Source organism: Pseudoliparis swirei, chromosome 20 (genome assembly GCF_029220125.1).
Source record: "Pseudoliparis swirei isolate HS2019 ecotype Mariana Trench chromosome 20, NWPU_hadal_v1, whole genome shotgun sequence".
NCBI classification, from domain to species: Eukaryota; Metazoa; Chordata; class Actinopteri; order Perciformes; family Liparidae; genus Pseudoliparis; species Pseudoliparis swirei.
The window spans coordinates 18,614,814-18,632,110 of NC_079407.1; the positions used below are offsets into that span (position 1 = coordinate 18,614,814).

General features: G+C 42.4%; 1 protein-coding gene across 17 annotated transcripts in view; it reads right to left on the reverse strand.

Annotated features, from left to right (window-relative positions):
• Positions 1–3,797: 3,797 nt before the first annotated feature.
• Positions 3,798–17,297, reverse strand: part of ncam1b (neural cell adhesion molecule 1b) — an 81,337-nt gene continuing 67,837 nt past the window's right edge. For 4 of the 17 annotated variants that reach the window (XM_056440372.1, XM_056440367.1, XM_056440369.1 and 1 more), the window contains 9 exons: positions 16,898–16,912; positions 16,201–16,233; positions 15,653–15,682; positions 13,643–13,767; positions 13,232–13,412; positions 10,793–10,991; positions 9,109–9,225; positions 7,305–8,369; positions 3,798–5,830 (listed from right to left, as the gene is read on the reverse strand). In XM_056440372.1, the coding sequence (XP_056296347.1) occupies positions 5,710–5,830; positions 7,305–8,369; positions 9,109–9,225; positions 10,793–10,991; positions 13,232–13,412; positions 13,643–13,767; positions 15,653–15,682; positions 16,201–16,233; positions 16,898–16,912 (1,886 nt within the window). In that variant the 3' untranslated portion in view covers positions 3,798–5,709. Of the gene's footprint in view, positions 5,831–7,268; positions 8,498–9,108; positions 9,226–10,792; positions 10,992–11,275; positions 12,244–13,231; positions 13,413–13,642; positions 13,768–15,652; positions 15,683–16,200; positions 16,234–16,897; positions 16,913–17,297 lie in introns of those variants that run through there. The other 13 variants (XM_056440376.1, XM_056440374.1, XM_056440373.1 and 10 more) reach the window with 11 other exon arrangements.

Sequence of the window (17,297 nt, forward strand, 5' to 3'; positions counted from 1 at the left end):
TTCCGCTAGTTGTAGGTCTGTGGTTTGGGTGGAGGAGACGGGGAAGAGGATCATTAGTGACCGTCTCACTTTTAATGTGATTCACAAATAATGATACATACGCCAGTGGTGACTTTCATCCACGATCCATCAATACTCGTTGCAAAACACATCGAATTAAATATATATTCTTTGAAATTCCAAACTACCACTTGATCTTTTCAGGGTTTTTTAAATTTTTTATTGCAAACGCCCTCCATGTTTATGTATTTTAATTAAGAACCAAAAGCAGACAACAGGTCGATACGCACAAAGCAACAGTTTCCATTGCAGGTGATTAGTCGGAGGGCACGTCGCTGTAATAACGTCTGCATACTGAGAGCTGACGGTTCAATTTATCAAGCTCCTCACGCACGCGCCCGCGCGCCCGCGCTCGTGCCCTCAACAGGTAGGACCGCGATTAACAAACGCCTCGAAGGGCTGATGAGTTAATTTAGGCTCCGCACGTTCGTGATTAGATGTGTTAAAGGCAATTACGCGGCATTGTTAAAAAACCCTAAATAAGTTATAAAACTATCAAATTGGTGAACGCGCGGTAATGAAGCTCCACCGTGACACAAGTGCGCGTGTTCTCACCACGTTTAAAGACCCGAACGAGCTGTGTGAGTGATGTCTGACGTTGTCGGACCACCTCGAGTGATGCTGACAGGCTGCATCCTTAAGTAACCGCAACCTCAGAGCGCATCAGGTGCAGATGCACAAAGCCACCTTTTATTGTTCAAACACCGTTGCGACAAATTCACCGTCTGCACGCGCGTATTTACTGTCAGCGCGAGGATTGAGGTGAACGCGAGTCGTCCGATAATAAAAGACCCGAGTTGATCCCCAAATAGTCGATCGATACGTCGGACAGTCCGCGTTATAGTGAATCAAGTTCGGGAGAAGCCGACATCGGGCTGCGGTCAAACTTGGGAGTCAATTTCCACATGTCTGCTGGAAAACGATATTCATACACAGTCGCTGCAAAACTGATTTTATTTTAAATATTTACTGTTGAAATAAGTCAAAGATTGGAAAGTAGTTATCGCCTAAAAAGATCAGCTGGGTAAATAAAAGTGTCGGCTGTGACAGTTGTCCTTACCTCTGTGTCCTCACGTCCTCCGCTGATTACCCCGCAACATCATGGTTACACATTTCACAGTACCCGCTCCAAACTCAGTCCTGCTCCGAGTAATCATCAGCCAGCCGCGACAGGGAAACCAGTGGGGGAAGCGCAGCACTTCCGGCTGCCGCCTTCAAAATAAGACGTGACCTGAGACACACGTGTTGAAATGTTTGACTTTAACAAGTCGTGTTTCTGTTGAGAATCAAAGTTGTTCATAAATATGTTGCAACCAAACGTAATAATCTAGTTGTTGATGTGTTTTTTTAAAATAATTTGGTTTGTGGGAAGTTGATAGTCAGATTAAGACTATCAAAATATAATTAAAATATAGAGTACAAATCCACAATATTATTGATAGGCTACACCGTGATGTTTTGTAAAGTAGCTTTGTAGCTTTATAAAAACAGTAGAACATGGACGCTGTTAGTGCCTTTATTAACATTATTTATAATTTTCCAACTTTTAGGTAACAATCATTCATTCACAATGACATAAACCTCCTCTGAGTAAAAATGGTAAAAGATGCATTGTGTTTATTTTGTAGAACTAAATCAACTTTTTGGGTGCAGGTTGTCTGGCTCAACACAAATGTTTGTCAAATCTTTAACTCAGACCTTATCCTGAATATGTTGCACTGCTTACCTGCATGTGGATGCATTATTGTTATTATTATTATTATACTTGGATGAATAAGAAAAATAAAATGTCCCTATGAGCCTACATTTCTTCTGATGGTCACAGAAGCTATGTAGAAAATACAAGGAATGAAAATGTTTCGTAACACATTTGGAGAGCTCACTGGCTTTGTTTGAAGTCAACCAAAAATGTGGGAGGGGTTCTTTGGTGTGCAAGCAAAACTGAACAAGTGGGGGAAGGGGATCAAGAGTCACATAACTCAATCATGTGTCTGTATGGAGAGAATATAAAGACGTTTCAAGGAAACCTACATTTTGCTTCTGCATTTATTTTAATTTTTGACATTTCAACAGATGGTTGCTAGGTGGATTTTAGAAATACTAAATGGCACTCTGGTGACCCAGTGCTCTGAGGCGGTGACCCATGTGGTCAACTGGGGTCAAGAATGTCAGTCCACAATAATACACCCATCCCCCTTCTGTCTCCACAACCCTTTAACTGTGTTAGCTGTTGAATAATTTCTCTGCAATTTATTTTCTTTGCACGAGGGTCTGAATGTTATTTCAGAACAAAATCCTGGTGAGAAATGGGGATTTTTCTTCTTCTTTTTTCCTTCATGTTGACTTTAAAGCTAAAACAAATATTTAGAGTGAACTACTGGAACACGCCTTTAACATTCCCATCAGGTCTGCGTTTTCAACTGTAGAATGCAGTAATTAAATGCATTGACCTAATTTTGAAATACTTTACCTGACTACAGCAATTTGATGGTACTTTTACTCCACTGCATTCATTTAATAGCAGTGGTACACTATTTATATCCCATACAATGTATTGTTGTACAACTTAAACAATAGATGATACACACTTCTTAAACTTAGCTCCACTTGGTGCATGTTATCTGCATAATGACTAATGTTGTTGATATATGGCAACTGATAATACTTATTTGCTTATTTCAACATTGTGGTTTGGGGGTTTCGCAATATATCAGCATCGTGAATTATTTTGGCAGGGAAAAATAGTCCAGCCTTAAAGATGGTATTTCTTTTGTTTGTGTAAATGACCCAACTACTTCCTTAACTAGTATAATATCCCTGAAAATCCCAGTTGACATACCAATAAACATACCGACAGAAATAGAAGGAAAATTAATAAGATCCTTTTGTAAAAGTAGCAGGATTTGATATAGCGCCTGTTGCCTTTCTAAACATCCCACCTGTCCCTCTTTTCTTTCTCTGCTCCGGCTTTCTTCCCCGTTTGCTATGAAGGCCACACAACGTGACTTCCGGTGGCCTCGCGGCTGCCGGCTGCCGTCTTGACCGGCTGCAGAACACGTCGCCGGGGCTACGTCACGGCTCAGAGCGCTCGCCCTCTGCTCCTCGCCTCTCCATCAAGGATGCGATCAGAGACATGTACAGGGCATCGGGCCCACTGACAGGGGCACAGTGTGTTGTCCTGGAATAAGAAGCAGCTCGGGTTATACAGACCAAATCAGTTTGTATTTCGCAGGACGGCCGATAAATATGAAAGCACACACGAGGTGCCGCCGCTCGGTGTAACCGGACGCCTCGCCGGCTCCGCGCTGGCCGCCGTGGTTGTTGACTCCGCTCTGGTTTGGTACTTCATGTCACATTAGAAGCACCGAGGGCAGTGATACCACAGCTGAACATATCAAACCCTCACTGGAACATAGTATTTGGACATCCTACTCTAGAAGTATTAGCTTTTACTCCAGCACGAACATGCATTATGTAACACGTGTTTATTTGCAACCCCATCTCCCTCAACAAGTGTCCCGGGGACATGCGCACCCCCAACAGAACCTGTTGCCACTGTAACCTTTCTGTAAATAGTCCCGTGTGGTCATGACATGGCGAAAACAAAAGGCCATCCATCCAAACATTGGGATTTACCGCCACCTCGTGCTGAGGACACGTCGCTGCGTCATCGGAATCGAAGGGCACGTTTTCTTAAAAAGTCATTGAAACTTATTACAAAATGGGCCACGACAAAATTTGATTCTGAAACCAGTTTTTTATTTAGTAAATGGGTTAGCTCTCAGACTGTACACCACAGATATGTTCTGAGTTCGACCCAATGAAACCAAAAGGAGTGTCCATTGACACGGCAGCAAGGCGGTCAGGGGCCCTCAGGGGCCCTCAGGGGCGTACAGCTTGTCAGATATGGGGTTTTACTCTTGATTTCTATATTCTAAAGCTTTTGTTTTCTCTTCAAAAATGTTGAATCTCCAGTTTCAGACGGGACCACCCTGCTTCCGGTCAATGTTCATCCTGAACTTGTCAAGCAGTCGCTCTCGGTGAATTATTTTTTTGTACAAAAAGACAAAAATTTGAAAAAGAAATTCAAAGACCACATTACAGAACACTTGAATAACAATTGGGGGAGAGAAATAAAAACAATGTGTAATAATGGCTGAACAATCCCCGAATGTAACACTCGTTGAACTATTTCCCCCAAACAGACATGGGCACTTCGATCTGCCTTGTAGCTTTACGTTATAAACTGAATTCATGCCAAGGCTCCAAACATCTTCCTTCACTATAGCTGGCGATACATAGTGCTGTGACCCGAGACGGACAATACACTACACGTGTTATAATGACCACATTAGTCCATGTATCCACTATTAATACAATATATTAAATAAAAAGAATAGGCTAGATCTCTCACGACAAAGCTATGCAGATTATCATAGTAACGGATGACAAGACAATCTATTGACACACAGGCACAGTGCACAAGCTTGCAGGCAGGAAATGGAAAATAAATCCTTGGAATTTTTTTAATTAGTAGGCTACGAAATGCTTTTTGGAGTTTTCATTTTATGAATTTTTTTGGGCTTCAAAAGCAAAACTCAAAAGTATGAAGCCAGACCTTAAATCGGATCTAATGTGAGGAGGGAACGGTCGCTGTCGCCCCCCGAAACGAACACGAGTTGTACACTGAGTTGGAGCTCTTAAGGTTCACGGTTGTTCAACCCTCGGCTGAGAATCAACAGTTCTGCAGGCAGTTTGTTCTTTCTGTGGACGTTCATGTTCAATAAGTTGCTTTTTTTCTTCTTTTCTTTTTTTATGAAATACATTTAATGAATGAACACCATCACCGTGGTAAGGCAGAGACGGACTGATTATATTATCATAAAATGGGCCAAATCTGATCTGATCATGCACACTGCTGTTGGGATTCTCTCTCGATCTCTTTCCCCCTGCAGTTGGCTGCGGGTTAATCTTTCATAACCGAATAGCAAATATGGTTATATTCCAAACGTCTGTTTAATCAATACTAGCGTATCTGTGAGAGACGAAACATCCCTGTTGGAGAAAAGGTGAAACAATAAACCTTGTAAACAAAACTTCACAACCACTTGCAGGTCAGACATGCAGAACAAGCTAATAAATGAGACACGCCTGCAACTCAAGAGCCCAAATAATAGAAACGTAAACAGTTTTACATTTGAACAGTAAAACTGAAAATAAAAAAGATAATTTCTATATAATGTCAGTTTGTTGTAATTTGTTCTTTTTACATTTCTCATTGTGAACCAAAACTTGTGTGTGCAACTGCAATGTAAACTAAATGTGCCGATCAGAAAGTAGAGTCTAATTGCATTTTTTTACCACGCGATCATTATAATAAGAGATTGTCCTTAATCCTCCGGACTGGTTCAATAAAACAACAATTTAAAAAATTAAAAAAATCTCTCATCTAAAGGTAAACTTCTTGGGTGTAGTAAACATTTAATGCATGAAACCAGAGCGTAAAGTACTGTCAGAGTGCGCTCTAACCCAGCTCTGCGTGTGTGTTGTTTTGAATGTGGAGTTAAGAGGAAATCAAAACTCCTGCCGTGTTTCCCGCTCATTTGCTGCTGCAAAATGTTTTGTCGTGGGCAGGGTTTCCCCGGCCCATCACGCTTTGCTCTCAGTGGTATTTGTCTGTAAGACACTGTTGTGTTCTGCTGCGATCTCCGTCAGGGCATTTGATAACTCCGCCTCCTGCAGTTTGCCTTTTTCATCAGAACAAATCTTCCTGCAATGGAAAAAAAGGAGGAGGGCGACATTAAAAACCTGCTCATCTCTTGGTAGAAAACACAAATCTCAATAAACACAATTTGAATCCTTTATTCTCAATGACACCTTCACCCAATATGTAAGAAGACAATGTTTACATGAAGAGGCCTTCTTACATATTTTTTCACCACCTTGACAACAGTTAGATCAAATTAAATAAACAGATAATTACAGAACCTTCCTGATCCAAAACAGTGTTTATCAAATATGAACTATGTATCAGCTCTGTGCGATGTTGCCCTCTGGTGCACGAGAGGTAGTGGTGGCACCGCCCAGGTGGAAAGCAACGACGTCAAGGAAGAGAATGTTTTCTGCTCTCTTCACACTCCAGTGTTTGATTTTATTTGCCCGTTGAAGCCTCGCTTTATAAAGGGATGCTCCAATAAGTTTGATGAATACATGTAATTTATGAGAGAAGTCCACTGTATATTTTCTGATGTTCAACAGGTTGGATTACTGTTGTTCTCAGAGGGTTATACGCATTTTTTGTCAGACTTTTTTTTTCGAGGCGAAATGTCTCCTCAACAATTTCAAAGAGGTTCATTACAGGGTTTCCTGTTTTCTTTTCTTTGGATAATTAAGTGATGCATTCGTTACAGCGCTTGTGAGAAGTTGGAACAAGACGTGCATTTCTTTTCTCTCTGCTCATTTAACTTGTTTGAATAGTTGTGACAACAAGTTGCTGTTCTCAAGTCGCACTCAGGTGGAGTGAAAACGCCGTCCGTCACAGAGGAGGAGGCGGAGCGGGGGCTGGATAATCATTTACATCTTAAAACCTGCACACGTTCGTGCCATCTCTGCTGGAAGGTATTCATAGTGGTGCACACATTTGTAAAGACAAAGAGTGACATCGATAGATGTGTAACGAATGAAAGAGAAGAGTTCAAACCCGGCTTGCTTTCGCCCCTCTGCACGTTGGATTGTCAGTTTGGGGTAGTTTGTTGGAAAGCTGTCTGTTCGGGGGAGGGGCCTTTCTGAAGCCATTCAAATGAAGTGCCTGTCAGAGTGCTGAAGCACACTGCCAGCTTTACTCTGACCGTGATCAACACAGACTTGTGAAATGTTGCTCGGCGAGTAATGTTGTCGTCGTGACTTTTACACACATGCTCAGTTATGGGACGGCCGTGTGCCGTTGCTTCACATTGTTGTAACACGGTGCGTCTCAAAGGGACGTGACTATTCTTGTGGGGGAATGTCGAAAAAGTGGAGACTGCTGACTGACACAAAAACAGATACAGAACCATCATGTGACTCGTCTATCACAATGCACGACATCTTACGAAGATTTCAACCAACGTCGTTACCACAGTTTAGCATTACGATAGTTCATGTTGTGCGGTCAATGGCAAGATGCGGTGGCGAATGAATGGGCATACAAGTTACAAGCACACACTCACACAAACACACAGATAAACCTCTAGAGGGAGCCGTACTCATCGTTGACAGGAGGAGCAGTCTTGGCCAGAGTCTCTGACGCCTCCAGAACTGGGCCAGAGGGGGGGAGGTCTGCTCCGTCTCCATTGGGCAGAGAGGGGGCAGAGGGCGGGCTCTCTAAGCTAATAAGCTCTGCGGGCGGCGAAGAGGGTCTTTCTGTCCCGTTTGTCAGCTCTAACTCGACATCTGCACTCACGGGCCGCCGCGCGTCAGGGGCTAGAAAGTCGTACCTGTCGGGTGGCCACGCGAAGAGATCATTTGAAACCGGCGCCACGACACTGGGGGGAGTAGAAGGAATATGAGTGACAGGCAAAGGAGAGGGGACGTCTGCAACTAGAGGGGCAGATTCCTCAGCATCCAGGACTTTAAGAGCACCGCGGATCCCTGAAGGAGAGCCAGTTGCAGCGTCTTTGGCAGTGTCATCAGTTTGGTCAGCAGGTGTGTTTGTCGTGTCGAAGGCAGTGAGGCTACTCCCGCCGGGATCTGGGGCAGTTGTTTCTGAATCGGGGTCTGGTTTTGGAGGGGCGGCGTCGGAGGCGACGGTGTGCGGCTGTATGGGAAGCTTGCCGACCGGCGGCCTCGGAGCACGTTTACTGGTGTCAAGTGTCGGGGAGGGTGGCGACGAAGATGCAATCAGTGGAGATACAGGCGGGCTACCTTTCGCATTCAAAGCTGCAAGTTTAGGAGAGTTTCTACGCTTCGGTGGTATCGGCGTCCCCGATTTTTGAGCTATCGTCCATTCGGGGGTGCAAGGAGGAGGGGTTACTTTCTCCGGTTCTTCCGGGTTGCTACTTCCTCTTTGTTCTACTAACGGGGCCATTTTGGCTTCGATGGCAGAGGTGGAGATGAAGGGAGCGGGAGGGGCCGTGTTCGACTCTGGAGTGGGGGCCGGAGCCCGAACAAGGGTGGGCGAGGGGTCGTTGGCCGGGGTAGACAGACTACAAGTGAGGGTCGTGGTCTCGCTAGAGGGGCTGTCCTGAGCGGGGTCAACTGTGGCCGTGTCAGAGTCGGTGGCTACGGAGGAGAGGGTGTCCAGTGCCAGAGCAGCAGTGTTAGCCCGCCGCCTGAGAGAGCAGGGAGAGAACAGAGACACACAGACTAGACACCAGGGTGACCGTGACAGAGGAAGGGAGCATGCAAAGGGGATTTGTTAATTCACACGGACACAGACAAAGCAACTGAAAAACAGAAACTATTAAGCCCAGCAAAAAAAAGAAGACAACAAATAAAAAGAGGTCGTCATGCTGTGAGTGGACATTAAAGGATACATCCCATACACACACCAACATGGAGTACACTGACTCGTACAACTAATGTACGAGGGAAAAAAAAGAAGCACCGGTCTTCTTGCCGAAAACGACAGAACCACGCAGTACCGCCGAGAACGGGTTAAACAGTACCAGTGACAATCGCATACTGTGTCATCTAATTCGTCCAGACTGCTGGTAATGAGAGATGGCTTGCTGAGGTTGTCAACTGGCTTCATACGAGTTGACCACACTCAAGAGGACAAAACGCCTTTGTGTGTCTTTAACTGGTAATGCTTCCACCTTGATACAACGAGACAGGACATCTCCAACGGCTGGAGAAGAAACACAAAGTGTTTCCCTCGGGAAAGGAAATAAAAACAGAAAAGCAACACGGTTCAGTGGACTCCACCCAAGAATGACCTGAACTGTTTAAAAAAGTTGTTTTAAATTTTGTCCTGTTGAATAAGACCATGATTCTTTGAAGTGGAGTGCAATGTACAGCAGCTAAAGAGGCTTGAGCGGAAACAAAGGCGGTACGCTAGTTTGGACTCACTCCGGCTCTGTGAGAGGCGTGGTTTCATTGGGTTCTGTCGGTCCTGCTGCGTTATGATTGGCTGTGCACTCGTCTTCTGTTCTGACTTCCACGATTGGCTCCTTGGACTCGTCTTTCCTGCAGGACAGAGGGAGAGATATGTTGTTGAATGGCAACAGATCATCTCACAGGACACTTCTCATATCTGCCACAATGAGCAGTGAGAAGAGGTGATACAAGAGAAGTGGACAGTAATCCGGTCAACACGCAATGCGAGAGGATTATTTTTTCAATTTAGCCAACTCGAATTCCAGGTGGCTGTACTGGATGGAGCAAAAATCAATACACAAAGCAACTTCCCACTCAATCTGATTCTAAAATGCCTTATGGTGCTCAAGAGAGTATACGTTCAATGCACTTATACCCAGCATCCTTTATATGTTTCTTGAAAGAGGGACTGCACTCTTAATACGTCATCTCATTTATGGGCTCTTTTCTTTGATTTGTGTTTTTGTTCCTGCGGTTACTGAATGAGCGGACCATAATGCACTGCGGTCACAAGATGTTGATTTTACTCTAGAGGCACAATATTTTTTCTTTCATGGACAACCCTTCTACAGTTAGCTCTTGCATTATCAGCCAAAACATAAAAATGTCAGCTCAGATTCTTAATGTTCTTTAATGTCAGCGCCAAAAGGCATTCTGGGGAATGTAGGAAGTCACTGATTAAAGTGGAAGCACACTAGAAGTAGACCAAATGTAAACTACAGAAACTCAAAATAATGCCTGGAATACATTTATTGGTCACAGAATGGATATTTATAACAGTTTTTTAAAAAGTCTATCAATAATCATCTACATATTGTCATTATTCATCAAACCTGTACATTTTTTAAATTGAACTTATGTTTAAGATTTCTTTGGCGGCAGTACAACAAGCTGTAAACACAACCCTAACAGTTGGCTATTCACATCAGCATTGACTTAGAGTCGTGTTGTAATAATATGTGATCTGTATCTGGAAATAATATGTCGATATGATGGGCGGATTCATTTCTTAGTGCTGTCCCGGTAAACCGATTGCATCCTCAGCTGTCTTAGCTCCCATCACTATGTCGCTGCTGATCCGACCGCCTTCTGTGTGGATTTACACTTTGCATGAGGAAGGCCAGAACGCATGTTAACGCCTGGAGTACAATATTCACTCTCCTTAAAGCTCTGTTTTGGTCTCCATTGACTCTTGGCTCCTTAGCTGCTAAATGTTCAAATATTTTCATCATTTAGTTGCTAACTCTGTCTTTCTAAAGTTTAATGCTGGGCAGGTAGCGTACATTTGTACATTTATGAGAGCTTTTTTTTTACTGAAAACAGCTGCCTGCTACAACTTGAAACCACGTGGATGACACTAGTTAGACTGAAGTAATACAGAAACGCTTCAGGCGGCAAAGACAATAGAGAAAAGATGCTCAAGAAACCGAGTTTGGTGATTATTCTCAATTTTTAAAATTACCCATCTGATCCATTGATAATATAGACATGTTATTAGCAACCTTAGCAATACCTTAGTTGCCAGATTGTGAAAATTAATTGCATTTATAAAGAGATTAAAAAGGAAAACTGGGGCCCACAGTGTAACGGAACTTTAATTGAAATCTGTCCGGTGATAACAGTCACTGTGTAAGAGATTGAATTCACTGGTACTCACATGAAGGCTGCCTTGCCCTCCTCCACGTTGTGTCCTTTGGTCCCTGTACCTGATTTACTGCAGAGGCACATGATGAGGCCACATTTGTTGACAAAGTAACAGGTGACATCCACAGCGAGCAGCAGGAGGACAAATGCTCCGACAAGGATCCCAGCCCAGAGCACGGTGCCCATGGAGAGCGCTTCCTCATCTCCCACATCTACCAGACAAGAGACAACAGGGGGAGCTGAGCGACTGGAGGGTGACACAGTTTTACAGAAACAGCCAGGAACGACTCAATAAAAGTGCAGCTATGCTACTGTAACCACAACAACTTCCATAAAACAGAAACAACTCACCTGTTACGAGCACTCAACGTTCTCGTTGTCTCGGCATGACTTAGATGCAGTGTGATGTTCGTGTAGACTGTGCTGCACGACTAGTGTTTCATAATGTGTTTTATGGCCAGTGTTAAAAACCCATAAAAAAAGATATATAGATATATATATTCAAGCAATTTATTTGGTATTAGAAAGAGCAAACCAAAGTGTACACTGCGGTGCGAGTTACCCAGAAACGCAGAATATTTTAGGGGCACAATGAAGATGGGGCTTGTCGCAACATCACAAAAGTCGATGATGCATCTTTACTGTTTGTGTAAAGTCAACTCTCTAAAATATCCTAACTCTTTAGATGCCAATAATTAATCGAGATCTGCTAGAGAACCAAATGCAGCGGAGTAAAGCACCCTCCAATATAAATGTATAAAAACAGGTATTTCTGAATGATATTTGATACAATTACATGCATGGGAAACATCTGGACATCTTTCTTAGTAAACAGAATAGAAATAACAATTTCCGTTTGATAATTCAATTTACAGTTGCTTGTCAAAAATTAGCAATATTGTTATTACAGACATTTTTCAGTTACGTGTTTCTGTCGTCAAACAATGTAAACGTTAATGTTACAAATCGTTACGGTACATATGCAGCATTTTGTGAGCGATTAAAGAATATGACAGTATTTATGTAAACGGACAGGCCCAGCTCTCAGCCTTCATTCTGTTCTAAGTGCTATTTATTTTAATATAACCTCGTTCAACTTCTATTGTTCAAGACTGTAAAATGGCCGCTCTCTGTTGTCTGGTGCTGATGACGCGCTGTTCAAATGGTGAGCGAAGTGAATCTGTGGGAGGCCGAGGATTTCCACTGCCTTTGGTTGAGCATATCTGTCTGGTCTGCTCTGAAGCCACACAGAGACACGTCTTCTCTCCCATAACAGAGACACGTCTGTCATCTGTTTTTAAGAGTGAAAGCGTCCAAAGAGACAGCCAGGCCAGAGAAAGGCGAGCTCTCCGCTACAGTTAGGGTGTGAACTTCCCCACGAAAACTATGAGAGCAGGAATACGGTGATGAGGGACAAGATGAGTGATACCAAAGTGCATGTCACAGATGAACAGCCCTGATCGGCTGAGGAGCGAGGGACAACCCCCGACCACACCATAATGCACACAGGGCGAGACGGAAATGTTCACGTGGTCCACCCCGCCAATGTCCAGAACCGGGCAAGAGAGCAGGAACATTGAGAGCGGGGAGACACAAGAGAGAACAGGGAAGAGAATAAAGGACAGGAGGAGGGGGGGAAATGAAGGGAAACAAAGAGGAAAAAAGAGAAGGGCGGGGAAAACAGAGGAAGAGAGAAGTGAAAATGTGTCAAAAGTGAGAAAGAAAAAATAAACGGATTTCTTGTATTGAGGGAGTAAAATAAATCAAATAAATACAGCAACACATCAAAGCAAAAGCACAGCACAAAGGGGAAAACTACAGCGTGTGGACTAGATGGTGACTCATTGGTGGGTGAGTGGAAAATGCCGTAGATTGGAAAATGAATTAGAAAAGAAGAAGAAGTGAGAGGAAAACATAATGGTCTGTGGTGATGTTTCAGCGAAGCGCTCGGCAGTGTCTCGCACCTAAAGGGAATCTGACAAGCTGTGTGGTTTTGGCTGTACGAATGGTAAAAACCTTCAGCTGCAGTTAAGCCCTCGAGGTACAAGTTAATTAGTGGTTATTAAGAATCAATGTAAAGGCTGCTTCCACTCAATGACAAACTATCCACTCTAGCTGCTGTTTTAGCAGTAAACAAAGCTAAAGGAAAACTACAATCATTTAGACCCAATCGTTTCATCCTCCGTGGAAGGAGCCTGTCCCAGTCCTGCGAGCGCAAACTCAAGCTCCTTTAGCGAGGCCTGTCAAAACTTCTGATTCAGCCGGAAAATCATCGATGGCTCACCGCCGTTCATGAAATCAAATTTTCTTCGCGAGATTTTTTTGAGTTGCCATTCACCTTTTCGGAGCTAGCGAGTTAAAAATAGAACTCTGGTTTTGAGCTTTGAGTTTGGCTCCTCAGTTTTCTGGCTGTTTATTTCCAGTTCAGTGCGAGTGACCTGAGGAAGGGTACCTGGGATGGCATCGGGCTGTGTGGGCGTCCTGAAGGACATGGTGGCTGGCTGGGACTTGCCCTTCTGATTCTCTGCCACCACGTAGACATTGTACTCTGTGTCCCACTCCAACCCGTTGAGAACGACGTGGTCGCTGCCGCTGGGCTGCCGGATCTCTGGTTTCCACTCTGACACCTGTATCTAAGGACACAGAGATATATAGAAATATATACATAGAGAACATGCTTTAAGGGTTGACCCGAAGGCCTATTTTTATTAACAATCTTAAGATGTCTAAACTATGGGTCATCATTAGAATTCCAGGCGTTGCTGAAATATCACGTTCACCATAAAATGGGACGCACGGACGGACCATTGATTAGCAGAAGTTGATGAGGACTAATCATTTCCGCTCTAACCGCCATACTCACTGGTTTATATCGGACCAGATAATGTAAAACGGGCGAGCCGCCGTCGTCCTGCATGACCCAGCGGACTTTGAGGAAGTTGCCTTTGGGTTGAAGTGCCCCTTCAAGTTTAGGAGGATTGGGATTCCCTACAAGGCACACAGGAGCAAGTTAGATGTTATTTAAAGCCTCGCTTAAAAGATGCAGAGAACAAGATTATTGTATCGGGAGAAGATTATATCAGGTTACCACGGCCTTCGAAAATGTATCGCAAAGAAAAACCAAAACGTTGATTCTAAATAAAAGTCACAACTTTAAAATTGACCTCTTTGTTGTCGTCCTTTTAAGTCACTTGCCCTTCTTTAGTTGCCAGCCGCAAGGTGGTATGTCTCAAGTCTAAGACTAATTGCCAAATGACCCACAGCAACATGCTTATCTGATTCAGTCCAAGTTGCTGAGTAACATTCACCCAGTGGCATACATGGCTCCAGGGGAAAAGGCATTTCTCATGATGTAAGATATGCATTTAACAGCTAGATAAATGGATGAACCTATACAGATAACCACGAGGTGAAACGTTTGAGCTGGAAAACATTCTTTTAATGCACTAACCTGAGTTTTCAACATCTCAAACTAATTTATACAATCAATGTTTAAACACTTAACAAAAAACACAAAACAATTAAGTCAAATTGAAATGTCTAGTTGTTAGTGTTTTGTATTGACCACAGACAAAGTGCCTGATCCGGCTGGTGGAGTTCCTCAGGGTTCAAAGTCCTATTCTACCTTTAGGACACATTAACTGTGATGTTGTCTCTGATTATTGCAATATCAATGTTCCTCAGCTTTATGTATCTGTAAAATCAGGGAAATTCATATTTCAAATGTCTAAATGTGTCTAAATGAGATCACTGTATGAATTCATTGATTACCTGCAAATAAATTAAGACAAAACTGAAGTTTTAGCCCCAAATCAGACTCACAAAAGGCTTGCGACAAAAAAGTTATTTGAAAAATACAGAAACTTAGGGGACATTTTTTCATTCCAAATTGATGAGAAACATATAAAGTCAGTTATCTAGTCCTGCTATATTTAAATAGAAATCATGTCCATATAATGAAGGAATCATCCATTGTTTTGTCTATTATCATGCAATATATTCCTATCCAAGACAAAAAGCTGTAGCACGTCTACAATACGTTTAATACTTTAATAGTGCTTCACAATTTAGCTCCGTTTGGCTCTCTTTCTGGAGGTCAGATAGGCAAACTCTTTCAAGACATATTTATTCTCCCAAAAAAACATCTGGCCCTAATCTGTTCGATTCTCTAACAATATTGTCTTGTCTTTAATTTAATCATATGTTTTGTTACTGGGATGAAAATGTTAGCCCTGGCCATAAATACAGTATGAGTCACTAACATACAACAAGAAAGAGGTTTTTAATGGTTATTATTTATACTCTGACTCAAATGTCAGAGTTCCTTCAAAACGCTGGTAAAATCAGCCAAAGTTAGTGGATATAGCCTTTAACGCAGTCTTAGGTTATACATCATTAACAAGATGGAGGATACAGTGCACAGGGTAGCTATTGCTCTCAGCATGAATACAACAAACTATTGATTGAGAACCAGAGCAAACTGCTGAGAGGGGCAGTTTTTTGCAGGTATGTTGTGTAGAGACTGATAACGAGTCTCCTATTATTAGAGGAAACTCTGTGTGTTTCAAACTTGATTTATATAGGAACACATCCTAAAAAGAGGCGAGGTAACATTCCTTTAGGTAGCGTGCTATCAACACCATCCTAGTGATGCTGATATTAAACACTATTGACTGTTATATATTACCGTGAAGACAGCTCTGGCTCTCCCTCATTTATCCTGCTGAGGCAAATGTCTACATGACTGATTAATGGGATTGAAGTAGACGTGTATTACATGATTGCAGAGAAGCAATTAACGTGTGGTTGAACTGTGGGATTCTCAGATTAAAGTGAGGCGTCCGCTTTCAAAGAATCAGCCCCAGTAAGTTACCTTCTGCTGAGTGGAGGGGCACCATCAGAACTATGAAAGCCAAATAACAGTAACATGAAATGACACATGTGAGTGAAAGATGGATATGAACGACAGAACAAAGTAAAAACAAGTAAATGACCTGCACCTACTGATTCATCAATGCTGACGGGCCGAATCCAAATGTAAATTTTTCCCAAATTACACAAATTGGCTGTAGCGAGAGTGGAAATGTGCAGCTTTTTGTCTGCAGAGTTTGGCGCCAATTCATACTGTCATTGAGTGAATTAATCCACAAGGTGCAAATCAAAATGATATTAATATTCATATTTAGACAACTCAGCTGTCAAATCAAAGCATGTGAGAGGTAAAAAGCTACAGGTTACAGACACAGAGGAGTTTGCATTTATAATCAGGCTATACTAGGTCAAAAAGTATACGAGTGCTATGCTTTGAAGCCATTGTTAATGCAGCTAATCAGGAGGGGCAGGGGGTTATCCTGCAGGGAGAGACACAGCTACGGCAGTAACAACTAACTAATCATCTATTACCCTCTTTACAGAACAAACCTGTGTCTTCAGTGAAAAAAGGAAAAATGCCGTCTAGGGACATAAAAGAGAAGATATCAGGCAATCTGTTGTCTGCACACATGACGACATGCATCTCTGTAATAACACTTAGTGAGACACATTCCTGCCAGACGCAATGGGGGAAACAACACATTTCATATAATGATTGCCACGTTTAAGGTGAGAATGAGTCTGCACACATGATACCGAAAGCCTGTTTTAAGACCGATTCAAAAGGAAGTACAAGTTATTTTCTTATTATAAAATTGTATTTTAAGTAAATGTTGCAGTTATTCTAATTAGGTTTTTAATTATTAACTCAACGGACATCAAACGGTGTTCACTGTGAGAAGCTATTACAAAATGTAGAATCAGAAAACATTTAATTTGGACTGCTGTCTTCGCAGTATTCAATAAATAATCCAAAACAGACACTGATAGTTGATTTCTCGATGGCTTTGGATGTCAAACACAGAGAGACAGTTGAGTTCACACAAAGCTGCGTTAACGCACTAAAAGCATCATAATGAAAAATACATCTTAAAGTATCGATAAGAGTGGGATTACATTAATAACAGAGAAGCTATTTCATAAATTTTTTGCCCAATGTGATACTGATGAGCAGCACTTTAAACCACCTGATACACAGAGTCAGAGAACCTTAACAGAGATGAACAAAAAGAGATGAAGCACTTACTTTTGTAAGTGTAGCCTGATGGATTACAGACAGATGAGCAAATGGATGTAAAAATAGATGATCAAAAGTATGAAATGGACATATGAGGAGCTGATATTATAATATGGACAGTTTCTCTTCTAAAAACATGCATCTCCGACCAACAGAGGGGGCTAAAGACTAAATAATGGGTTCAGGACTAACTACAAGGCTGTATTTGAAAGGACTGAGGTATTCCTATCGGTTTTATATTCTAATTCATGGCTTGTAAGCATGTTACGAGCTTAATAAAATAAAAACGGTGGATTTTAAATTGTGTGAATGGATACAAGCGCAAATTAGCAAGATGGTGTTGAACCAGTGGAAATGTGAGACACAAATGCTTCCTGGATTCTTAGATGTTATCAACCCTCCTTGTGAA